Source organism: Bradysia coprophila, unplaced genomic scaffold (assembly GCF_014529535.1).
Source record: "Bradysia coprophila strain Holo2 unplaced genomic scaffold, BU_Bcop_v1 contig_350, whole genome shotgun sequence".
NCBI classification, from domain to species: Eukaryota; Metazoa; Arthropoda; class Insecta; order Diptera; family Sciaridae; genus Bradysia; species Bradysia coprophila.
In genome coordinates, this window is record NW_023503608.1 from 9628051 (window position 1) to 9654038 (window position 25988).

General features: G+C 37.5%; 1 protein-coding gene across 1 annotated transcript in view; it reads left to right on the plus strand.

Moving 5' to 3' along the window:
* Nucleotides 1-8318: 8318 nt before the first annotated feature.
* Nucleotides 8319-25988, plus strand: part of LOC119081125 — a 48403-nt gene continuing 30733 nt past the window's right edge. Inside the window, exons 1-36 of the mRNA XM_037189869.1 lie at nt 8319-8482; nt 9438-9692; nt 9755-10066; nt 10122-10343; nt 10406-10467; nt 10532-10632; nt 10684-10971; nt 11035-11424; nt 11488-11653; nt 11716-11773; nt 11860-11992; nt 12512-12674; nt 12805-12995; nt 13054-13210; nt 13272-13985; nt 14047-14094; nt 16228-16366; nt 16476-16981; nt 17051-17357; nt 17413-17471; nt 18547-18725; nt 19223-19388; nt 19446-19621; nt 19688-19849; nt 19918-20026; nt 20085-20161; nt 20363-20525; nt 20602-20817; nt 20884-21000; nt 21062-21231; nt 21302-21924; nt 21989-22191; nt 22252-23915; nt 23973-24303; nt 24362-25627; nt 25701-25975. Of these exons, the coding sequence (XP_037045764.1) occupies nt 8412-8482; nt 9438-9692; nt 9755-10066; nt 10122-10343; nt 10406-10467; nt 10532-10632; nt 10684-10971; nt 11035-11424; nt 11488-11653; nt 11716-11773; nt 11860-11992; nt 12512-12674; nt 12805-12995; nt 13054-13210; nt 13272-13985; nt 14047-14094; nt 16228-16366; nt 16476-16981; nt 17051-17357; nt 17413-17471; nt 18547-18725; nt 19223-19388; nt 19446-19621; nt 19688-19849; nt 19918-20026; nt 20085-20161; nt 20363-20525; nt 20602-20817; nt 20884-21000; nt 21062-21231; nt 21302-21924; nt 21989-22191; nt 22252-23915; nt 23973-24303; nt 24362-25627; nt 25701-25975 (10239 nt within the window). The 5' untranslated portion in view covers nt 8319-8411. The remainder of the gene's footprint in view (nt 8483-9437; nt 9693-9754; nt 10067-10121; nt 10344-10405; nt 10468-10531; nt 10633-10683; nt 10972-11034; nt 11425-11487; nt 11654-11715; nt 11774-11859; nt 11993-12511; nt 12675-12804; nt 12996-13053; nt 13211-13271; nt 13986-14046; nt 14095-16227; nt 16367-16475; nt 16982-17050; nt 17358-17412; nt 17472-18546; nt 18726-19222; nt 19389-19445; nt 19622-19687; nt 19850-19917; nt 20027-20084; nt 20162-20362; nt 20526-20601; nt 20818-20883; nt 21001-21061; nt 21232-21301; nt 21925-21988; nt 22192-22251; nt 23916-23972; nt 24304-24361; nt 25628-25700; nt 25976-25988) is intronic.

Here is a 25988-nt window from a genome sequence, read left to right on the forward strand (position 1 = left end):
GAAAATGACATGGACCATTGCGATTCAATTGTAACTATGAACTACACATACGTAACATTTCTTGGTTGGCTATGTTGTCTGTTATCGATATCGACTTTAAAAAAAGACGACGAGCTCTGGCTTTTAAGGTTTGATCAGAAAGTTTTCTGTTGCCACTAATGAAGTAAAGGATTATGTTACATTCTGATGAAAATGCTTACATCAATTGAAGGAAGTAGTAGACTCAATAATTATACTATAGTGATAGGCTTAAAGGGTTAATTACACCATAAAGATACCTTTAATTTGAAAATGAAACGCGAATTAATTCGCTTCGATATACAGATTTATTTACATCAATTTTGATGAATGCTAAAGCCTGAAAATTCAAATAATTTTGTGTTTCGTCCACATTACATTACATCCCCAATGTTACTAGATTTCATTAGATAAACATAGCTAACGCCGACCCGTACGAAACACCTATTCGTATCAAAAGCCTTTAATGTGAAACTCTTCATTTCTCTTACTTCATTTTCTTCTCTGCTGAAAAACTATTCTCCCTTTAAAATCACTTACATTATCCACTTTTTGCCTTGTTATCATATACAACTAAATTGCCGGAGGCAATATAGACAGCCCCGTACGAAGACAAATTTCATAAATTCCTATTTAAACAGCTCGGTCATCCGATTTCCATAAACTTTTTTTTTGTCGATCGGTATTGTAAATACCTTTTATTTGACGTATCACTTACAAGTTTAACGTTTAAATGTCCGGAGATATCTTCGAAAAACCGTAAAGCACTTATTGGGCCACAGCTCGGGAGGGGTCGATCCAAAATCACTCATCTTCGAACTTAGCCTGTCTTTTGACATTACCAAACGGGAAAAAAAAGAATTTTCAAAATCGGATGCGTTTTACTCAAGTTATCGTGCAGACAGACAGACGGACAGACGGACAGACGGACATTTTTTTTTCGCGGATTTGGCATCTCTAGACAACCACAATATGTTTCCCCTTACTCAGGGAGTCCAATTCGACGTGTTACAAACGTATGCGTAAACCTATAAGACCCCAGTACTTCGTACGGGTCTAAAAAATAAAGTAGTCAACGAGCGATTTCTAAATGTTGTAATAATAATAGCGTGAAATGAACTGAATGGACTGGACATCATACTGTGGACTAGAATATAGCCATACAACTGAATCAAACACGCATTTCCTGATTGCGTTACGGTTGATGGTGGAAAAAACTGTTTTTTTTTTTTGCTATAATCAAATGTCCATTCAAATGTATGAATAATTGCTCCTGGCTGTGCTATTTGACCGATGTGATAGTTATTTAATTATTTCGTATTATTTTGAAACTCTTGTACAACCAATTTAGGTCGTTAACGTTATATGTATTTGATTGATAGTGTCCTGTAATTACAAATATATTCTTTAGGCCGGTGAGTTGTAATTCTGTGCGTTGTGCTATGTCTCGACGAAGGCTCTAGAATAAATATCCCGAAAAACGAAGAAGTTTTATTGCATAAGTTTGTAATTTCACAACTCAGTGACTCATATTTGTTTCCATAATAGTTATCGTGTGACGAAAACAACCACTGCAACAAGCGCGAAAAGTTAACTTTTGAAATGCAAACCTAATAAACATTGTTTTTACTAAATTTTTAATTTCTAGTACTTTTCACCACTAGGTGCGAAAAGACTTTCGAGTGAAAAAAAGACCCACATTACGCTTATCAAAGTAGGCTTCGCTCGTAAGGAAAACTTAGGACTGGTGCTGAAAAAATCATCATTTCCTGTCTTGATGCGAAAAATACTATTCGCTCACTGTTGTTTACTACCTAACATAGCGATTCCTAAAGCTGTTATTTTAAGAGAATTACACTATTCAACTTTTTGAATTTTATTGTTATGCAAGCGTTCACGTATTCTTTAAAACTTACCAAGCACTCAATTTTGGAATTTTCTCTAAAGTCACTACACACCTACATCCACCTCACTTAGAAACCATAAATTATCCATTTTCATCAAATGTTCAGACAGTTTAACAACAAGTTTTACAATCCGGCATTAATTTGTGAGAAACATTTGAACTCCGAGTGCCATTCATTGTCTACGTATGAAACGAATTTGTTCAGTCAAAAACAGAATCAAAATGTTTTGCATTCATTATTACAAAAGCATTTCAACGAATTGAACAGAACACAACAAGAACGTAATTCCCAGGTACATACACCACAATTCGGTGCAAGTGGTGGTCAATTTGGCAACTAACCAACTAAATAAAATATAATTGAAGTGGAAATACTATAACTTTTAATGTGTGCACAGCACAAAGTTTACTAGGTGTGATTTCCTCGGATTACGGCAAATTTAACGGAAGTCGAAAGGTTTGTTCGATTCCGGTGTTTGAAGTTCCGGTAAGAATGCGCATGTGATCGACAGTTGTGTCCTATGGGCAAGAATAGACCCAATTTTCTATGCAATTCTCTGTTTCAGAACCTAGGTGTTATTCACCAGACATTGCATGCAAGTCAGATTCTCTTACTAGTACCCGTAAGAAATTTTCTAAATAGAAAGTTTAAATGGAATGGATATTTTTGGCCGTAAAAATAAATATTTATTATCTAACTAGTGCCGAAAAGTCCTTTTTGCTTTTATTCCGTCCTAGTCAAAATTAATCATCGTTAAAAATCAAAAACGATGCCTCTTTCTCTTTGTTCTTTTACTTCTATCACTGTAGAAGTAGCTACATGTTTCTAGATAAAAATAGCCTTGAGAAATGTGTGCTGTAATTATATGTCACGTTCACTGGATATTTAGTATAACAATGCTTAAACAACGTTGAAAAACAAAAACCCTGTCAGACCAACTAGTCTCACATTATTTTTACTGTGTAAATTACAGCTTTTATCAAATAACTTTTTTTTTTCGTCACACGAACGTTCTATAGTTGATGTGCAATCGTTTTAAAAAGCACCTTGTTATGCCGTTGTTTCTATATATATATCTAAAGCCACCTCAAAGGCATATTATTGCTACATTAGGGTTACAAACGACATCAATAAATTGGAAAATGTCACTGAGCGAAAGCATTATTCTATATGGAAGAAATGTGGTAGGAAATGAAACATTTTCTCATTTTCCATTTGATCGGATATATATCGCTTTCCATTTGCATGTACTAAACTCGAATAAATATTCTTACGGCATTTTGTGCATCATATCATCATACTATTATGTATTACGTTCCTTGTGATACTTAGATCGATTATGAATTTGCATATAAATTTCCACAATAGCATAAATTAACATTTTCATGCTGTACATATATAAGTTGCCATTGAGGTATTGCTTTAACCAGACTCAGTCTCATAGGCTGGGAATGAAGACTATGATTTATTTATTTTTTAGAATTACTTACTTTGAATTCCTAAATCAAAATATGTCGTTATCAGTGGGTTTATTTCATTCAGCGATATCTGTTCAAGCAAATGAAGGAAAAGATTTTGCATCAAAAATAGTTGAGAAGGTCATGACAGACTCGATAAGCCAATTACCCCCTACGAATGTATGATGTGAACATCAGGTTCTGGTTCTACGTAAAAAATGATTTTATACACTGCAAAAATATGAGATAGAAATCCAGCTACACATAATCGATTTCAGTCATAATCATAAAGATTACATTTAGATTAATTATTGTGGGTGGGGTTGGTAATACTGAACTTATGTACTGAAGCAGTGACCAAGAAAATAATGTCGCGCTAAGCCACAGCTACTGTTACAGCTACATGCCTTAGTGTTTAGTAATAGATTTTTCTAATTGAGTCCTTCTTGTGAAAAAAAAAAAATCTGAATTTATTTTGCTTCCTGGACTAGTAACAGGAAAAAATGAACAAATAAACTTCAACCAATAAAACACATTAGACGTGACTGAAGGGGTTTTTGTGTATTACATTATTGCGTCGATAGGAAGGTAAAACATTCTGAATTGGGTTTTTTGTGCAACAGTTCGCTGTATGTACAATGTACATTGTACATTCTGATGGCTTGATTCATATCAGACGAAATGAAAATAAATTTCAAAATTAAAAAATATTTTTTGTCACCTGAGTCCATATATTTTCAGTGAAAGTATGCAACTAAGAAAAGAAATTGGAAAAACGACTTTAGTATTTTTTTGGTCTAACTATATCCATGATCTACTTTAGTACAACCCACATTGAGTTTAAATAATTAGAATTGTCATTATTGAACTATAGTAGCAGTAGAGGTTTAAAACAAGAGTAACATGCAATTCCGTCACAAAATTTTAAGGTTTTCATGCATTTGATGTCATAAATAACCATTGTCACTTGTTACAAATGCAAGAAAAAAATGTCTAAAAACATTACTATTTCCTAAGTTAGTGACGAATTGTAAAAGTTTATCATTGAAGGATCAATAGGTGGCCGATCAATGGTACATGTTGGGAGACTGGTACGACAACCCAATCACTGAGTGACATAAAAAAAATTGCTTGAAACGCTGGCACACAAAATGCTAATATTTTATTGACAATAAAATGATTGAACTTAGTCAATCTACTTACAAGCGTTCAATAATCTTTGAAAGCTATCGATATTTCTTAATTGTACCAACAAATGTATTGCGCTCTAATTTCCTAAAGCGTTTTTTTGTAAAATGACAACGTTAAAATTGAAACGTACAGCGGTGTACGTAAGCTTATATTATAACCATACGAGCCGATGGCATCTCCATATTTCACCTAAATATAAAGACTATACCATTTTTTTTATCACCACTGTAGTACGGCTCGTGACGCAAGTAGCACGTTTCCTATTTAAATTATTGATTGTGTTGATGTCAGTTTTTAAGCTTTATTTAAAGGTTTACTTTTGATTTTTGTTTTGAAAATGTGTAAAAATTGCGGGAAACTGAGTTGCAAGGGCATTGTGCACGTGAAATGAGGTCAGACTTTTATCGATTTTACTACAACTAGGCCCACCTTTTGGGTGGGTCACGTCAGGTCCCATGACTAACACTTATCTCAATTTATTTTGAATGAATTTCAATTTATTTTTCATTGTTGATCTTTCGAAGCATCACAAATCAGTGATACAAAGACATTGCTTCCAAATTCCAACTTATTTTTTCGTATGTTGTATTCCTAAAAAATTGTTAAATTTTGCACAATAATATGTCAAGGATCCCAAGCAAATGGTAATAGATTGTGGAAATTTTCTTGTCACTACCGCAAAAATCAGCGATGACACTGTGTTCGAGTCGGTCTTTAGAGATATGAAATTTAAAAATCAAAATCATTTATAAGGAAATATAAAAAGAGCAACTTATGGACATATGTTGGACATTACAATGTGGGCAACGTAGAGAAACTTAATTTCAAAACCCACCAAAACATCGTGCTTCCATCTACGTACAAAACGAGCGAATCTTAATCTATTACGTTTTTCATAACATTTCATAGTAACAAACATTTTACAGTATTTTCTGGCGTAAGACCCTGACTTTCAGCCAAAGCAACACATATCTCATTGATAAATTTCTTTAAAAAAAAATTGATGATGAAAGTTTACCTCCGCATATCCTAAAGCTCCCCACATTACTGTCCCCGATGAGTGTGCTTCCTTCTTAAATTCACGGAAATTCAATGGAAGTGAACTAGCGATTTTTGAGATTAGTTGGACGAATTATCTTTTTGAGAAGCCGTTGGAGAAAGTAGTGAACATAATAGTACATTACTGCTATAAGGATGTATATAAGAGCCGTGTAGTCATACGATAGAATTGAGTTTGAGTCCAATTGTATTTATTCATTTTAATTATTTCAAAAAATTACAAAAACTTAAAACTTGTCATACTCGACGATAAATCTTAGCAAAGCTTAATCGATGACGCTAAGTCATTAAACTCAGATCCGCCTAAACTTAAACGTAAAGGACAATCAATCCATTCCAAACAATCTGCATCCCACGTGGAATCAATAATAAGACTCGCTCCGGTGCAGTCAGGCTCATCAAAAAGTTGAACACATGCTCCATTGTTCTTCAGTCCACTTAGTGTGTTGTCATAAATTCCAGTTAACTGATAACAACAATTCTTGCGCAGTTTTATAGTTTGTGAATTAAATTCTGGCTCTAATGGTGATTCGTAATAGTATGCAGCAGGATAAATTGTGACGGAAACGGGTTTTTTATCGCAGCCATAAGCTTTTACACAGTTATCTCTTATTAAATGACATAAAGATGTTCTCGCGCTTACTATGCAATCGGTATCGCAATTTTGTCTGAGGGCGGTAGAGCTGCAATCCATGTTACATGTATTACAATCGAAACAATTCGGTTGTATACATCCACACTGAGTATTTGCATGCGATAATGTACTGCATATCGCAAGTAACAAAAAAGCTATTATACCTTGAAGTTTCATTTCTTTGCTTGAGATGGCTTGAAAGTTGACTGATAATTAATCAACAACGAAATGGCCTTTTATACCAAGATGAACAGCCAGTAACAGGAACTAATTGGCCTTAGTGAATCGAATTCAGCCGTTGCATGTGTAACACGTGCCTTTTTAATGTATTCTGTATTCTTGAAGTACAGCCTGTGTAAGCAAGCAGGTAGACATATAAATTTTACCAGTAAGCAAGCCTGTCTTCTTAAAACTTGTGCAAATACAAATGTAGACATACAATTAACGGGCAACAAGACTGTGTAATTAATTTGGTGTTCAGACAAAGAAATTTCCGAACAAAATAACCCCCGGTCAAAATAGCCCGTACTAAAACAATTCAATTTGGGTAATTCGCTTATCATGGAATGTTAACATGACGCCATTTTATTATATTTTGATAATGCTTAAACCTATTGCAGTTTGTTTTTTAACATTTGTGAAATTTAAAGATTTATTTTAAAAATTTGTGACCGCAATTCCAAAAGAATCAGTGGCAGTTTTCCATATAATACGCTCTTGTGTTGTGATATTTTTGGTGTTGTCAGGAAAGTAAGCAGTTTTGTGAAAATTTTAGCTCAAAACAGAGGTACTTTAATTTCATTATTTTATTAAAATTTTATTAATTTCTGGAAAATGTAAGACCGCAATTCCAACGGCGAAAGTCCATGTTACCTTTCTGAAGCATATTCGAATCATTTTATATGACTTCCTAAGACAGTTTTCGGGTCGTTTTTTCGGGTCTTGTGGAAGGGAAAAGTACTGATGCCTCTTAAGAGCAATGGACCCTTTGCAAATTTGTAGTCTACATTTAGGCGGAAAAATATTCATTTTTTGATGATTTCCCGAACATTTTTTTTTTTGAAAATTAAAACCATTAAAGCACTCAAAAATGTGTGTATTTTAAAGGAAAGATTGGTTTGTGGGTGATAACTTATCCCACTTGGAGGAAACTTTGCAGATTGTGTAAATTAATGTAATCTGACTCCAAGTGATTTTACTAAAAAAAATTGGTTCAGAGAAATCATCAAAAAACGAATATTTTTCCGCATAAATGTAGGCTACAAATTTGCAAAGAATCCTTTGCTCTTAAATGTGTTGGAAATATTTTTAAAGTCATCGGACAATAAAAATGAAGTGTGGTATGGTATAGCAACATCTCTACATCATCATTCTGACTGTGATGTTGCAGTACTTTACCGTCACAGGTATCTGTGACTGTAAAGTTACTATAAAATAGAATGAGCAAATGCAAAGCGAGTCGCTGATCTTACATATATGTGTGACGAATAGAGTGAATGGAACAAATAAAACACATGGTTTATGGTCCCTTTACTGTTATTACTAAAAATTCAAAAAAGAAAATAAAATCATGTCAATTTCACCAATGCTTCCTGCACTTGAAACATATATATTAGAATATTATTGATAACCGTATCACTTGCGCGCTCTATTTATCTTCTTTCTGACGGATTAACAAATTTTTTATTCAAATATTTATATCAATAGAGTACGTCATTAAAATGATAGGCCAATGCTGTTCAAAAAAATTCTTTAATCTGCTGCGATGATAACTAATATTAGTGGAAAAGTGGGTGTTGTCCAGAGATTGCGTTTTAACCGCCCCTATTCCCTTAGTATAAATACCACTTGCAAATGCTGGACTACCGTTAGTTTGTTCGGTGATTTTTAATTAAAATTGTGAAAAGTGTCTACAGCTAAAGGATTACCAGTGAAAATAAATTTATTAAAAATTAAAAATTGTTAGATGAATACCAACTAAAGAATATACTGTGCTACATTGTGGCTGCTTTTCATTGTATAAACTGTGTACTTGAATGTTAGACAGTGCTGAGTGATCATAAATCTAAATTGAAAGTTGAGAACGTGTTTCGTTAGAAGTGGTTCCATAATGAAAAACTGATGGTTTGAAATTGTGAAATTGAAATGGCTGAACTATATTTGTGCTTTATCTGGGCTCTAATAAGCCAATGTCATGGGTTTTACTTTGATGGACAGTAAGTTAAAATTCATTACTTAGGATTGTAACTAGATACTGCGACTGTTGAAAGTGGGAACGATGGAAAAGACAGAAAGACCACATTCACATTTTATGCCCAAAAATTTATAAACTAATGAAGAGATTTCATATAGCATATAGCATAGACTGAAAGTGGGTGTATTATAATTTACACGCCCACATTTTGTTACAGTAATTAGTGAGTTAGAATGTGCACAACACAGTGCCGACAATTGCGGCTAGTCGGATTTCGGCTAGCAAAATTTTTGATTAGGAGTCAGGGAACACCTCAGAAAAATTCTAAAAATCAAAGATAAAATTTTAGATTTTTATAAAAAAAATTTGGGGTATGTCCTGTGCAAGATCTGCATAAATAAGCTTCGTTGCCAATGTGTTACTATGCCAGTTAGTTTTCTATTCAGAATTTCTTTTCTGCGATTTTCTATTGATCTAAACTGAAACTTTTACAATGCGAAGTCAAGCGCCAAATATTAGGAATGTAAATTCTTAAAAATTCCTAAATTCCTTAATTTCTACGACTTAAATTCCTAAAAATAGGTCCTGGAAGTCGACCATTAATGGAAACCTTTTTTTAACATTTAATGATAAGGACGTTTAGCACCAGAGAGTCAAGCGTATTAAATTAATTCGATAACACGTATGACCTCATAGCTCAATCATTACGATAAAATTATAGTTAAAATTCTCTGGAGAATTTCGGTTTTATTGGTAACATGAAAAATGCAGTGGAACTAGTAGATGAACTAGACAGAGTCATGTTTTACAATACAATAGTGTCACATTTTATATCATGGTCATTCCAACATATATAAAATATCTGCAGGGAATCATATTTGAAGTCGGACCATTATTCTACTTATTATGTTGAATAGCAATGAGTTCGCTGTACGTACCAACTACAGTGACACATGCACAAATTTCACAAATTTCAGGCCAAGAATATTAGCCAGCGATGGTAATCTTATTGTGGAATCAGCAAAAGATCGCAACATATCGTTTCGCTTACAAGGAATTGGATGTCTGAACATCAACGATATCAATATTCTTAAAATAATTGAAGGAGCTGCTGATCACGTAGGCTCACCGAGGAATGTTATCGACCGCATAAAGTCAGTCGAAGAGAACATAGTTGATCTGAAAGCTACTGATCTGAGTCATGGCATCAGATTAGTACGTCTTGAAAATGGGTGAGTAGAATTGAGACAAGAAAATCTTTTCACGCCAACGGTTACTGACAGTCATTTTGCAGAACTAACAGAAATTCAGTAAGAATGACACCAATCGTCAACACGCGACTACGGAATTTTCAACGGCGAATTTTGACTTTAGAAACAAAAGTGGAGCGCATACTCAACAATTTAAGCGAAGATGACTGTAGAAGCAATCCATGTCAGAACGGAGGAACGTGTGTCGATATGTACACTGATTTCACCTGCAAATGTCCCTTGAATTGGGAGGGTAAAACGTGTGCAAACGATGTGAATGAATGTGCTATGTTTGCTGGCACAGAGTTAGGTTGTCAAAATGGAGCAAGCTGTGTTAATTCACCGGGAAGTTATAGGTACGATGATACTGATTTACTGTTTGTAGCAAAATGACAATTTTCTAATATTTAGTTGTGCCTGTACACCCGGCTGGCAAGGCATTCACTGCGCTAAACGTACAGTTGATTGTGTATCTGCCGGAAGTGAGTTCTGTGGACATGGTAGCTGTATATCCTCTGCCGATCAGGTTGGATATAAATGCATTTGTGATCAAGGATGGAAGTCAAATGGCATCTCATTGGCTTGTTCAGTTGATATTGACGAGTGCAGCGAAATGAAGCCATACTGTTCGAAGTAAGCTTTTTGAAATGTCTGCGATATGACGTCGATTTCTTTCTACAGTCTTTACTGTGTAGGGATCCACCGGTACAATGTATTAATCTGCCTGGAACGTTTATGTGCGGTCAGTGTCCTGCAGGTAAGCCAACTAAAATGTTTTAAGAGCTTTTATTGCTTGAGAGATCAATAACTGCCGTATTTAGGATTTACTGGAAATGGACACTACTGCAGTGATATTAATGAATGTGAAGTGAACAATGGAGGATGTAGTACAGCACCGTCTGTGGAATGCATAAACACTAGAGTGAGTAAAATTATTTTGCATCGGACATCAGTAAAAACTGAACTTGTTTAGGGTTCATATCGTTGCGGATCATGTCCGCCAGGTTGGCAGGGAGATGGGAGATATTGTATACGAGCAATACCGGCAGATGCTGGATCTTCAGGCAGTGCAACAGGGGGCGGTTTTATCAATGGAATTTGTTCTCGGCAAAATTTTTGCCATCCATTAGCCACATGTTCGGAGACACCGACTGGACCAATTTGTATTTGTCCCGCTGGATACGTGGGATCGGGTTTCGGTTCTATGGGATGTTCCCCTGGCGAAATTCTTCGTCATCCATGCTCAAGTAATCCATGTATTGTAAGTGTAAAACGACTGGTTGCAGTCAATGGGTGCGTGCATCTAAGTAAATCAAAATTTTAGAACGGCGGCACATGCTCATCCAATGGAACATCATTTACATGTACCTGTCCTGCAGGATTTAATCCACCAGTGTGTGCATATGCATTCGATCCATGTGCACCAAATCCGTGTCGGAACGGAGGATCATGTGTCAGGCTTCGTGGATTCAATTATCGGTGTTCGTGTTCACCGTCGTTCACTGGAAATCTATGTGAAACGCAAAGAAGTGAATGCGGTGGTGTGCTAAGCGGTCAAAGTGGAACCCTTAAATATCCATTAAGCGATACATATCCGCACAATTCACGATGTGCTTGGGTAATTCGAACCAATGCTAGCCAAGTTTTGAACATAACATTCACCAAATTTGCTGTAGAGCCGTCCGGGCCACCATGTCGGTTCGACTGGTTGCAGGTACTTTTCGCTTTAATTGAATGTAGTTTCCATCATAGATGCTAATCTTGTTGATACAAAAAGATACATGACGGCCGGACGTCTTCTTCTCACATGATTGGTAGATTTTGTGGCATAAAACTGCCCAAGGACGGCAATTTTGCTTCGACTACCCACACTTTGTACCTATGGTTTCGATCCGATAATTCATCCTCGCATGACGGATTTGAGCTTAATTGGAACAGTATAGGTAGGAAAACTATTTGATGTATGTTGTATGCAGCGCTTTAATTAATCATTCTTTTACTACAGATCCCATTTGTGGAGGAACGTTTGAAGTAGATTCGCATGGAACAATCGCATCACCTGGGTAAGTATCTTTCGACGGTGGTTCTGTTTGTAAAACTTAAATGCGTTGATTGTAGAACCCTTCTGATTTAAATTACAATTTTACAGTTCGCCAGGAAACTATCCACCGAATCGTGATTGCGAGTGGGATTTAACAGCACCATTCGGAAAGCGCTTTCAATTCCAATTTTTCACCTTGCAGTTAGAAGCCCACGAAACGTGTCAATACGACTATATCGCTGTAAATTGAATATCTCAACTAACCGCTGAATTTTCAAGTTTGTTACTTTAGAACTGACATGATTGAGAACCATGCTCAAACCTTTCACGGACGGATACTTCATCTGTTATAGATAACGACGACATAGAAAGGAGAAGACTTGTCTAACGCAAGATTATATCTGAATAATTAAATGAAGAGATGGGACATGTCACGTTAGTGAATTATTGAAGAAATGAAATTTCGTTGATTAGCTCCATTTCAAATAGGCAGATGATGTTAATATAAATTTAAAACAAGAAACATCGTAATCCCATTCGAAACGGTGCTCAATTTCGTTTTTATTATAATTCACTAAAGTAACAGGTTCGGTTTATGTCATTTAATGGCATCAGGGAATTGCATGTTGTTTGAAAATGTAGAAATTTTGTTGATAAACTTGTCGTCTCTGAACGATCAAGGTCGTTCTAAAGTATCAATCTAGAAAATTGTATGGTCTACCTAATGGACGTCATACTGAAGTTTCTATCGTCTCATCAGATCTACAGTGGGTCAAGTACATCTGGCACACTGTTGAACAAATATTGTAACACATCGCATCCAGAACCGTTGACTACACCCGAAAATCATGCAGTGGTGACATTTCATTCGGATGAAGCTGGAACCGATGCAGGATTTCAAATTCACTACACCGTTGTTGAAGGTGAATTATAGTTATATTGGAAGATATTACGTTTTGTGACGCGAGGGACTGGCACTAAGAAGTTATCCAGTGCCACATCTTTGTTCTCTGTTTCTTAATCGACAGAGCGTTAAAGTAGTTATTATTTTAGGTATACCTGGTTGTGGTGGAGTTTTCACAGCTAGTAATGGTGAATTTGGTCCACCCACACAGAATGGAGCTTATCAACGAAATATGCTGTGCGAATATTTGATTCGAATGCCTGTAGGATCCCGTATAGAAATCAAATTCAAGTCATTCGAATTGGAAGAGAGTAGAGACTGTGATTATGATTACATCGAGGTGAGTTCGATGATGAGAAAATCAGTGAGTTGAGTTTTCATCTATTTCCTCGTATAAGATTTTCGAAGGTTCATCCGACAAAGACCCGAAAGTGAGTAAATATTGTGGAAACAGTATACCGCCATCATACACATCACTGGGTAACGTTTTACTGGTCGTATTCAAATCGGATTGGTCAGCTAATTTTGAAGGCTTTAGGATCAGCTACGAAATCGGTAAGAATTCTTAGTCGTTGCGCACCAGCTCCATCTACCATTTACTAAATGCAATTTACAGTTTGTGGTGGATTGTTTGAAAATGCAACTGGCGTCATCACTTCACCATTCTATCCGAATCCATACGAGCACAGTCGTTCTTGTTTGTATGAAATTCTTGCTCCGCCTGGCAAAGCAATAACATTAGTCTTCGATGACTTTGACATCGAGGATACATCATACCCCGATTGTGACTTCGACTTTGTTAAGATCTATGACGGCTTTGAGTCAAATGCCACTGATATCAGAAAATTTTGCGGGACCACACTTCCACCTACTGCGATATCAACAATGAACGTTATGATGGTGCTCTTCCAGAGCGATGCGTCGATCAGCGGAAAAGGTTTCAGGGCAGCGTATTCATTTATCGATATTAAGTGTGGAGGAGTAATTAAAACTCTTGGACACGACATTCAGCCACCGAAACATTTGGTTTCACAAACATATGCGCACGATGCCGATTGCAGCTGGATTATTATGGCACCGCCAGGCTTTGTCATTCAATTGACGTTTTTCGCATTTCATTTGGAAGACAGTTCAGATTGTTCCTTGGATTACGTTGAAATTTTCGAAGGATATGTACATAATGGAACCAAAATACAAAAATACTGTGGCACGAATATGCCGCCTGTAACACAATCCAGTAGTAATGTACTAGGAATTAAATTCGTTACGGATTCGTCGGTTTCGGCAGATGGTTTCAGAGTGCAATACATGTTCATAGACGCAAAAAGAGGTTTGCTAGTTTCACGTACACGAATCGATCACCGGTACAGTTGCTTTCTATTTCATTTTAGTTTGCGGTGGATCATTTTACGCACCAACTGGAAGATTGAATTCTCCAGGTTTGTATTCCACATTTCTTGGTACATCAGATAGTTGCGTTCATCCTTTCTTCTAGTGCTTGGTCTTTATTTTTTTTTATTATTTTTTTTTTAATTACTAGCCAACGGCTAAAAAAAGCTCCTTCATTGAACCTCCTCTCTTTCTTCGTATTCTATGTAGTAGTGGACCTGCTTAGGCAAAAAATCGTGCATCTTTGAAAATCGTTATTACGATGATTGTTGTTGTTCCGTATCAATTCCTGATTATAAATTGATGTGGGGCCAAGACGACAGCTCTATTTTTTTCTCAAAGGAAAATCTCTGAAACTGATAGAAAGACTGTAAATTCGCAAAAATTTTCTTCAAAAGGTTTTAGAGAATTTAAAGAGCTACGTTTTCGTTTTTTATTGATTGAAATCGGGCAGCTCGTTCCGGAGATATATCCGTAACAGTGAAGTCACCATATGCTCTTCATGGAAAAATACATCGAAATTATTATTTTTTTCGTTAGAGTAAATAATCATACGTATTTCCATGACAATCGACCTAAAGTTGTATTTTCTGTAAATTTTAGTAACGCAAGGCGTAACCGAGTTTCATATTTTCACGAAAGCATGCTCCCTGTTCTAGAATTTAAGGATTTTGAAGGATCTTTGGGTTTTTTGGATTCTCTTCAGGATTTATTGAACTGTTGAGGTGGTAATGGGTCAGTTCCTAAAATTATGTCACTGCACATGCACAACATGTTCCCAGCTCTAGAACGTAAGTATTATGAAGGATATCTGAGATTTTATTGAGTTCCCTTCTGGACTTTTGGGATTGTTGAGGTTATATTATGTTAGTTCCTAAAATTCCACCACCTTACATAGTATACCATGCTATCAGTTCTAGAATTTGAGTAATTTGAAGGATTTGTCAAGTTTTTCTGGGTTTCCTTCTGGACTTTTTGGATTATAGAACTGGTCAGATCCTAAAATTTAACCATTATGGTACATCATCTGGATATTCAGGATTATTGAGAGTCATCTTAACAATCCCGTAAGTTCAAACGATATCCTAAGAAACCTCAAAACTCTAGAACTGGGAAGATAGTAGACCATGTTGGATGGAGGAATTTTGAGAACCAAAATACTACCATCTCATTAACACCAGAAGACCAGAAGGAAACCCAGAAAAACTTGACAAATCCTTCAAATTACTCAAATTCTTGAACTGATAGCATGGTATACCATGTAAGGTGGTGGAATTTTAGGAACTAACATAATATAACCTCAACAATCCCAAAAGTCCAGAAGGGAACCCAATAAAATCTCAGATATCCTTCATAATACTTACGTTCTAGAGCTGGAAACATATTGTGCATGAGCAGTGACATAATTTTAGGAACTGACCACCTCAACAGTTCAATAAATCCTGAAGAGAATCCAAAAAACCCAGAGATCCTTCAAAATCCTTAAATTCTAGAACAGGGAGCATGTTTTCGTGAAAATATGAAACTCGGTTACGCCTTGAGTTACTAAAATTTACAGAAAATACAACTTTAGGTCGATTGTCATGGAAATACGTATGATTATTTACTCTAAAGAAATAATAATTTCGATGTATTTTTACATGAAGAGCATGTGGTGACTTCACTGTTACGGACATATCTCTGGAACGAGCTGCCCGATTTCAATAAATAAAAAACGAAAACGTAGCTCTTTAAAGTCGCTATAAACCTTTAGAAGAAATTTTTTGCGAATTTACAGTCTTTCTATCGGTTTCAGAGATTTTCCTTTGAGAAAAAAATATTTTTCGACTTTGACCAATTTTTTCCGCCATTTTGGATTCAAATGTCAAAAAATAAATTTCACCAAAAAAAAATTTAGACTTTTCTCTATAACTTATCCTTTGGAAGTGGATTGACATCTCTTCTCGCTTACGAATGAAAAATCATAGAAAAAAAGGGACATAACGGCCGCTCACCAGAGAACCATTGAGCTGCCGTCTTGGCCCCACATCAATTTAGAATCAGTAATCGATACGGAACAACCTACAATCATCGTTATAACGATTTTCTAAGATGCACGATTAAGCCCATTTTTCAGCCTAAGCAGGTCCACTATAGCCAAATATGATAATTCAAATAAGATAATAGCACTGCTGCTTTTGCAGGATGGCCACAAAAATACTCGGAAAACAAAGATTGTGTTTGGATATTGAATGCCCCAACAGGCCAACAAATTGAGCTACAAATAGAGTCTTTCGAATTAGAAGAACGCGAAGACTGTGCGTTCGATTCGCTTACAATAAGGTAGGTCATTAGTTGTTGTATAATTATCCTTTAATTACCATCGACCATGCGCAAACACGAAGTTTAATCGAATAATGGATCACCAAACCGCTAAATTAATTTTAACCAGAAATGGTGGCACCATGCAATCACCAATCTTCGGAAAATACTGTGGAACTGTAATCCCGAAAGTAATTCGATCGTTCACCAACCAACTGCACATTGAATTCAAAACCGATTCGTCGCGCAATTTTAAAGGATTCAACATCACATGGGATTCGACAATGTCCGGTTGTGGCGGAAACATACACAATGCTGTGCGCGGTTCGATACATTCACCGAATTATCCGAATCCGTACGGCATCAATTCGCAGTGCGATTGGCGTATTACTGTGAGTAAGGGATCGTTGGTACAATTGTTGTTCACTGATTTGGAACTGGAAGAGCATTACGAATGTTACTTTGATTACATTGAAATATTCGATGGACGCAGTTCAGCTGCAAAAAGTTTGGGAAAATACTGTGCGCTCAATCTTGTGCCGATTCCAATTTTGTCCACGTCAAACGAAATATTCATCCGAATGATCTCTGATGTTAATAATCAGGGAAGGGGATTTGATTTGAGGTTTAACACAGGTAACTCCGTCAAACTGATATTATGTGGCAATGAGTCTAATTGAAATAAAAAACAATTCAACTAATAAGTGTGCACGCACGAGATGAAGTTGCACCGTGGCGTCATCGAGTCACCGAATTTCCCTGACAGATATCCAGATAATTTGCAATGTGATTGGACGATCATTGCACCTCGAGGAAACAAAATATTCGTTGCCTTTTCACAGTTCGAAACCGAAGAAAGTTACGATGACAGCGACGAAACGAAAGAATGTACATTTGACTACTTGGAGATCGTTCAGAAAAAAAGTGAAGACAAGGAAGTGTCACAATCAGAGAAGTACTGTAAAGAAATGCCCAAGGATTTCACTTCCATTGGCGACACAGTGGTTGTCAGGTATTTTTGTTTGAAAGAAATTTTGGCGAATCACAACATTTAAGTTGCGTTTTAGATTCAAAACCGACGCTAGCTTTTCAGCTGGTGGATTCCATTTGGAATTTGAAGTTCAAGGTAAATTGACTAGCTGCCGCGTATGCAAATTATGTTTTCTTCCCGGTATCCAAGTCGAAATTTTCGAAATTTCCCGGTATCCAAAAACATAAAATTTACTTCCCGCACATACATTTCCCGCTGGTTTGTTCAAGTATCATTCAATTTCCCGGTATCCAATTTGTTTTCCTAAAAATTTCCCGGTATCCTGGAACCGCGGATACACATAATTTGCACACGCGCTAGCTAGTAGGGTGGGTCGAATTTTCATTTTGTTTTTATTTTCAAAGGCCTGGCCCCAGGCTGTACTCAGAATTGACCAAGGAATCCGAAACAGAAAAAAAAAAAAAAAAAATCATTTTTCCCTTGCCTAGGCTGATTTTTGATTTTTGGGGTAGTAGCATGAAATTGCACACAATGTTGACAGATATCTCGGGCAGTTGGGAACAGAAGACATTGCTGCTAACTGTAGTGAATAGCTGAGAAGTTCAGCTATGAAATACCATAAGAACGTTCATTTAACTTTTTCATTCTAACAAAAAATTGCCAACTTTTGGCTTCAAAAACAAAGCTCCTGTGAGTTTTTTCAACTTGTAATCATAAAACTTCTCTGCAATGGATTCTATGAGATTACCTGTTCAGACATACCTCACACGATGCATTATGTCGTCATTTGCCGATTTTGTTTGCAAATACAGTTGAAATTTTTGGTTGAAAAGTCTTAGTTGGGAACACTGACAGAGTTATCCTGCCCGAGTGAAGGCGAAGAAGAACAACGTTCTTATGGTATTTTATAGCTGGACTCCTCAGCTATTCACTACAGTTAGCAGCAATGTCTTCTGTTCCCAACTGCCCGAGATATCTGTCAACATTGTGTGCAATTTCATGCTACTACCCCAAAAATCAGCCTAGAGGCAAGGGAAAAATGAATTTTAAATTTTTTTTTTTGCTGTTTCGGATTCCTTGGCCAATTCTGAGCACAGCCTGGGGCCAGGCCTTTTAAAATAAAAACAAAATGAAAATACGACCCACCCTACTAGCTACATCCAAATAACTTTTTGATCACAAACTCAGAAAATCATTCTGTAAATTCTAGGATGCGGTAATATGTTTACAAGACCAAGCGGTAATTTTACAAGTCCAAACTATCCGAACGAGTACCCTCACGGCGTCACATGTGAATGGTCTATTGTGACAGATTATGGTAACGTAATTGAGCTCACTATAAATGATCTAGACATTGAAATGGGTGGCACTTGTTACGATAAGTTGGAGGTGAGTGTTAAGCTGCTGGATTTAATTTAATTACAACAAGAAATTTCGAAGCGACCGTTCTCATTATAGAGTAAACTCTATTATTGAGGAGATTACGACGATGTAAAAAATTTAGAGACGACATTTAATTATAAAGGAAAATGTCTCTATTGTAAGAATTTGAAAATTTATTTGTTTTCTCATTGATGACGTAGACTTCAAATAAATTTAAAAAATCTCACAGCAGATATACGTTCGATTAGAAAACAAATTAATTTACCGGAGTTCTGAGATCATGCGCTGCACAGTGACATTAAATTTGGTTCAATTCAATTAGCATAACGTCTTTGCGTTTAGCGACGTAAAATCTGACGTTCTCTATTAGTTCTCGAGAACAGATTTTCTTACGTTGCACTAAAACATGCAATTAAAATTGTTATTTAAGTATCCAATGAATACGTTCTATGCTCTCCAACCTCAAACAAAATCAAACTTAAATGAAAAAACAAAATTTTCAGTTATCCAACGAGAAAAACTTCTCGCATCCCATGAACCAATTTTGCCACAAATTCGATAAACCAAACGTAGTGACGTCGCACGGTAATGAATTATTTGTAAGATTCACCACCGATTTTTCGTACTCTGGAAAAGGATTTAGTGCATTCTACACTACCAAGACAATACGTAAGTGTAGCACTGTGAAAGGTTTTTTTTTAAGTTCTCACACGCTGTCGTTTACAGAGTGCGGTGGTATGTTCAAAACCCGATCGTCATCGTTTACTTCACCAAAGTATCCTAACAATTACGATTCAAATATGTATTGTGAATGGTTCCTCGAAGTTGAGGACAATCATCGGTTGTCTTTGAGCTTCATAGACTTTAGCACAGAAGACAGCTGCATGCACGATTCGGTTAAGGTATAACGATTTATTCTTTTGAACAGAGACCTAAATACACAAGGATTTCAATGTTGTGTTCAATAGATTTACAACGGATACGAGAAAACGGACGACAAACTGATGGCCACTCTTTGCGGCAATGAAATTCCAAAGACAATTTACAATTCTACGGACAATAAAATGTTGGTTGTGATGCAAACCGACGGTTCCATAGAATATAAGGGCTTTAGAGCTAACTTTGTGACGGTAATGGTTTTGAAACATCTTCAATTGTTTGTGATTTATTGGAACAGCATGTTCTGCATTGTGTATAGGCTTGTGGTGGTACTATTATGGTTAACGAAAGTGGTACAATCGAAATGGATTCATTCCATGGAATGGAACAGAAAAATTGTAACTGGACATTAATAGCACCGAAACCAGGTAAACTTTTACCAATTCGTTTCTTTTGAAATGAATTTTTATATTTTATTCTTTATAGAGCAACACGTTACTCTGACAATTGCAAGTCTAGTTACCTTATCGTTACCTGAAGGTGGATGCTTCCTGAAAGTCTTGGTGAGTGGATTGATTAGAAAAGTCAGAAGAGACATGATTCTTGTGAATAAACTTAATTCTTAGAGGAAGTATTCCCACCCAGAAATTTTTACAAAAATATTCTCAGATTTTTTTTTTACATTTAGAAACTTGAGGGTGGAACCTTGGTTTTTATTTATTCGCCGCTAGCAGGAATTGAATAATAATTTTTATTTACCAAAGATTTACGATGGATCAAACACGACATCTCCTCTAGCCAAAGAAGTTTGTGAGCAAGGTCATCCTCCGCCAATCGTGAGCAGTGGAAACTCACTTACATTGTCGCTTACAGAAGATCACATGTTGAGTTTCAGATTCGTTGCATTTTATTCTACAATGGAAAATAGTAAGTTCAATTTCCGGTGGTACGCGCCAGTTCACGATACATGCAACGAATCAAAATGCTCAACATTTCTTTACAGCATGCGGTGGTAAATTCTCAGACCTGACTGGTCAGATAGCGTCACCATCATACCCAAGAAGCTACCCGACTGACGTGGAATGCGTCTGGGAATTGAGTGCGTCGCCGGGAAATCGTTTGATTCTTACCATTGAAAAAATGGACATTGAGCTATCTGATAAATGTAACGAAGATTATCTGGAAATTCGTGAGAACAGCATTTCAGGCAACCTTGTTGGTTAGAGTCGTTGCTTTTAAGCGCATTGGGTACGCATTGTGTTTATTACTAAAAATTTCCTTCCAGGTGTATATTGCGGAAACGATGTACCATCTGATTTACCGCAAGCGGAGCGCTTTTGGCTGAAATTTAAAAGCAATTCCGATGGAGTGGGTACTGGATTTTTGGCGCAATACACTTATGGTATACGATCACCTTTTCACGCTTCCCTTTTCCCCTTAAGTAAAATTAAAATTTCATATAGCCACTTCCGTTGAAATCACTGGTTCTAGTGGTATCATCACCTCGCCTTTGTATCCGACTGCTTTCGAACGTGTATCACAAGTGTATACACACCGCATCACGGTCAGATTTGGATACTACATTTCGATTGTCGTTAAGGAGTTTTTGTCGAAGAGCGGAAATGGGTTTTCTGTAAGATTTTCTAACTCCGCTTTTCTGGATAACCTGTGGTAATTTCCTTGTTTGCCCCTTACTTTACCAGATTCACGATGGCTATGATGATTCAGCACCAGTTGAGGAAATTGATGCAACGACTACAAATCCTATTGTGTCATCGTCTAACATTGTCTTTGTCACAAGTTCAACTGATTTCTTCAGTGAGATTTCGTTTAAATTGGAATGGAACGAGGTCAGCGAGAAACGGGTGGAAGTCAAGAACGAGACCCAAACAACTAACTGCACCGAAAATTCCATAATCTATCTGAATAATGTAACTGCCGTGAATATCAGCTCACCGGGATATCCGTACGGCTACGAGGCCAATCGTAATTGCACGTGGACCCTGAAACCGGAACAGGCCGGCTACCATGCAGCGTTCCAATTTCTCGAAATTGATTTGGAAGATTCGTTTAACTGCCTTAGTGACTATGTGAAAGTATCGTCCAGTAATGATTTGTCGAACTATAAGTTGCTGAATAGGACATGCCAAGAGACTCCAAATGTAGTACTACAATTGCACGGGAATCCGTATTTGCAACTTAATTTCATTTCGGACTATTATGCCAATCGCACAGGATTTCTTGGCATGGCAAAAGCCCAATGTGGTGCTCCCATGACTGGTCCTAGTGGTGTCATTACAGTTTATAGAGAATATGACTGTGAATGGTTGGTAACCCGAACTGATTTGACTGATATTGAAAGTGATTTTCATTATTGCTTTCTTCATTAGGAGCATAACTGTTCGCCGCGGCCGAACGATCAAATTTGAATTTCTTCAATTCGATATTCCAACTAATGGCAATTCGGAGTGTCGCAGCTACGTGATACTGAAAAATGGAGCAAGTATGGAATCGCCATTCCTGGGACAAGGCAAATTCTGCGGAGCGTCAATACCAACAGTGGATAAGACATCGAGTAATCGGGCCCTTGTAGGTGAGGAAATTATTTAACGGTCATAACCCTCAGCAAGAAATTATCTAATGTTTTTTGTAGTGTTCAAGGAAGACGCTAGTCTGGCTAGAGTCTCCTCGTTCGCACTTCGCTACGAAGAGGTTACATTCGATTGCGGTGGTACGATAATTTTCAACGGTGAAAATTCCAGCATTATCCATTCGCCCAATTTTCCCAACATACCTCATCCTCACATTGAATGCGTGTGGACTGTCATCGTGCCAAGTGGAGAACTGATTCAAGTCGATTTTATCGAACGATTCGATGTGACCAATGCCAAAGACTGTGATCAAGAGTACGTTGAGATTCGAGACGGCGGAACTACGAGCGGAAATGTAATCGGCAAATTCTGCGGTAAAATGCCACCGAGTCAGTATTCTACGTCCAATATGGTTAGGATCAAATACTACACGGATATTCCTGTGCCAATGAATGGTTTCAAGGCTAATATAACGTTAGCCAAGTGTGGTGGATTCTATCGCAGCTCGAGGGGAACGATTCAGTCCAGCAACTATCCCGGTCTCGGTGGCTATGAAAAAAATTCAGTTTGCGAATATCACATCAGTGGGCCTACTGGATCTGCCTTGAATTTGACTTTCGTTGACTTGAATCTACCCAGCGCTTACAATTGTAGCACAACCGATCACATAGAAATTTACAGCATCGTTCAAGGACCAAGGAATACGAATGATTCAACGACCGACCAAATTGGCACATATTGTGGAAATGATGACCTTCCCGAGTCAATTCTAACTAGCTCGGAGGTGCTGGTACGATTTGTTACGATGAATGGCAACAACATGTATCGAGGTTTTCGCATATCATTCACAAATTCGGTGGAAAAATGTGGTGGTGAAATTTCGGCCGAAAGTGGTTATATTACGAGTCCAGGTTATCCAAACGGTCGTCCATTCCGACAATACTGTGAGTGGAGAATTACCGTTCCGAAAGGGCGGCGAGTGAAAGCTGAAATCTTGGATTTTGATTTTGTCGGCACTCCCATGATTCAAGTTCCGTCAAGATTACAAACCCGAATTATTGTTCCGCAAAGCCTGACATTTTACAATGATTTCACGTATACCAGTCGAATAAAACGATTGTGGCAAAACGAAACCAATGAAGCGGTCTATTCATCCGACAATCGAATGCTTATTAGTTTATGGCTGAGGAACAATGCCGGTCATCGTGGATTCAGGCTGAAGTATAGTTCAGATGAACCAACCATTTGTAGTGGCAATTTGAATTCAGGTGAGGGAACCATTGAATCGCCGAAAAATGTCTCTTCCTACTATTGCGAATATCAACGTGACCAGAACGAACCGTTCATTAGAGGTGAAAGCAACGTTGGTACGATGGGCATCTACATAACAGAATTAGCGACAACATCTTCGTTTTGCCCTGTTTTGTCGCCAATAGTCGTACAATATTTACCATTTACACGCAATAGAATGTTCACGAAAAATTGCAACGGAACGAACGAATTTCCGCCGGTTGCTTCTCCATTTGCTGAAGTCAAAATTAGCGCCAAGAAAGGTGGATACCATGCAGATGTTTCTCCGTACACAATTAATTACAAAGTTCATAATTGCGGAAAGCTGATAAAGAATACGCAGGATGTCACCGTTCGACAACCCACATTTCCACAAAATTATGGCCGTGTAGCATGTGCATGGCAATACACTACAGTTGAAAGCGCTCCCATTGCGGTAGGTTTAGATTTTACTACTCAAATTCAACAATGTTTCAATGTTCTCTAATTCCAGGTATTTGGAAGCTATGCAAACATCGACTGTGCCACTGAATCCATTACCATTTATTCGAGTACTTCCCCGCCGGGTATTGGAAAGGAAAAGTACTGCGGCGAATCAACAAAGAACCTCAATTATGCATTACCTCGATCCGCTTCTGCCGTGTTCATCGAATATCATTCAAGGAACTACAATCCCAACACCACATTTGAACTGCACATCAAAGCCAATTACAGCGTATGCGGCGGAACGATTGAACATCCGCTATTCGAATTCTCTAGCCCATTGAATGGCTCCCAATATCCCAACAATATTGAATGCATCTGGGACATATCGACCAGTATCGGTACATCCACTACCATTCCGAATTCCAATGCAAACGTTACAAATTCTTTTTGTTTCAGGCTACCACATTGGATTATCGTTTATAAATAGATTCTTCTTGGAAGACAGCACTGATTGTACGAAAGATTATATCGAAATCCAGGATTATGTGGACGATAATTGGCAAAGAATGGCTCGCGTTTGTGGACGGTCCACTCCGAAGCCGTTGAATTCAACGGGTAATAAAATGAGAGTAATTTTCCGCACCAACGAGAATACAGTTGGTGAAGGATTTACGATCAAGTGGGAAGAGAATTGTGGCGGCGTATTTGCGGTAACCAAAGCTACGCAGTTTTTGACGAGTCCAAATTTCCCGAACCGCTATCCAAGAAATTTGAGATGTAATTACACATTGTTGGCTGGCAAAAACGATTACATCAATGTGGATTTCGATGAGTTTGAGCTGGAAGACACGTCCCGATCTTGTGTGTATGACAATTTAACCATTTACAAGTATGAGGAGTGGAGCTTCCCACCCAATTCACCATCGCTAGTCGGGGTTTACTGTTGGAAACAGTCGTTGACTCACATCCGCCACAAACACAAACTGAATTTGATATTTTCCAGCGATGCTTTCATTGAGAAGAAAGGCTTCTCGTCCAAGTATTATCTGGACAATTGTGGCGGCAACGTCACCGACAGTTCAATGATTGAAGTGCCCAAAAAAGAATCGGGCAAGTACGCCGCATTCTTAAATTGTGTGTGGCTTATCACAGCACCGCCAGAGAAGAAAATCACAATTCGTTTCGAATATTTCGACATTGAGCACAATGATCAGTGCTATCTGGATGCGGTGGAGGTTTACCAAGGTCTAAAAACTGACGATACGCATCGTAAAGCTCTGCTATGTGGCAATTTAACACAACATGCCCCAATTATCAACATCGCATCGAACAAAGCCGTGGTCAAATTCCGCTCGGACGGAAATATTAACGATGGCGGATTTAGTGCGCTGATATTGTTCGGTGAAAATTGCGACAAAACCATTGAACTGAATGACAGATCTCCCAGCTATAATCTCGATAAAACCGGCGCGGCCTATCCACCACTTTTGGATTGTCAATACGTGGTTACAGTGCCGGAGGGATTCGTCGTAAAAGTCGAATTCGAACAATTCCATCTCGCTCCTTGTCATAGGGATAACTCTTCGTGCACTTGTGATTTTGTGGCTGTTTTGGACGGATCAGATGCTTTTGCAGAACCGATTCAAAAGAATTTGTGCGGACACAGCTTGCCGCAAAATATTATATCCAGTGGACGATCATTGTTCATTCGATATGTAACTGGTAAGTGTGCCGTCGTTTATAGATTCCATACTGTCTACTGCTAAGATTTCGTGTTTTTCCTTTTAAACTTCAGACTCCGTCGCAAGCAGTTCAGGATTTTCGGCTAACATAAAAATGGAAGCAGCTGAATGTGGAAAGACTCTAATTCATCTGAATTCAACAACACCTGAACACACCCTTACCTGGCCGATTGGCTCGTCCAATTATAGGCCAAATTCACAATGTGATTGGATAATTGAAGCTCCTGACACGGAACAGATCGATATTCATTTCGAGAAATTCGACTTGGAGGATGCTGATTCAGGTGGCCAATGCAGTCTTGACTACCTGAGATTGACTGATGACGATGTAGGTCATTCGA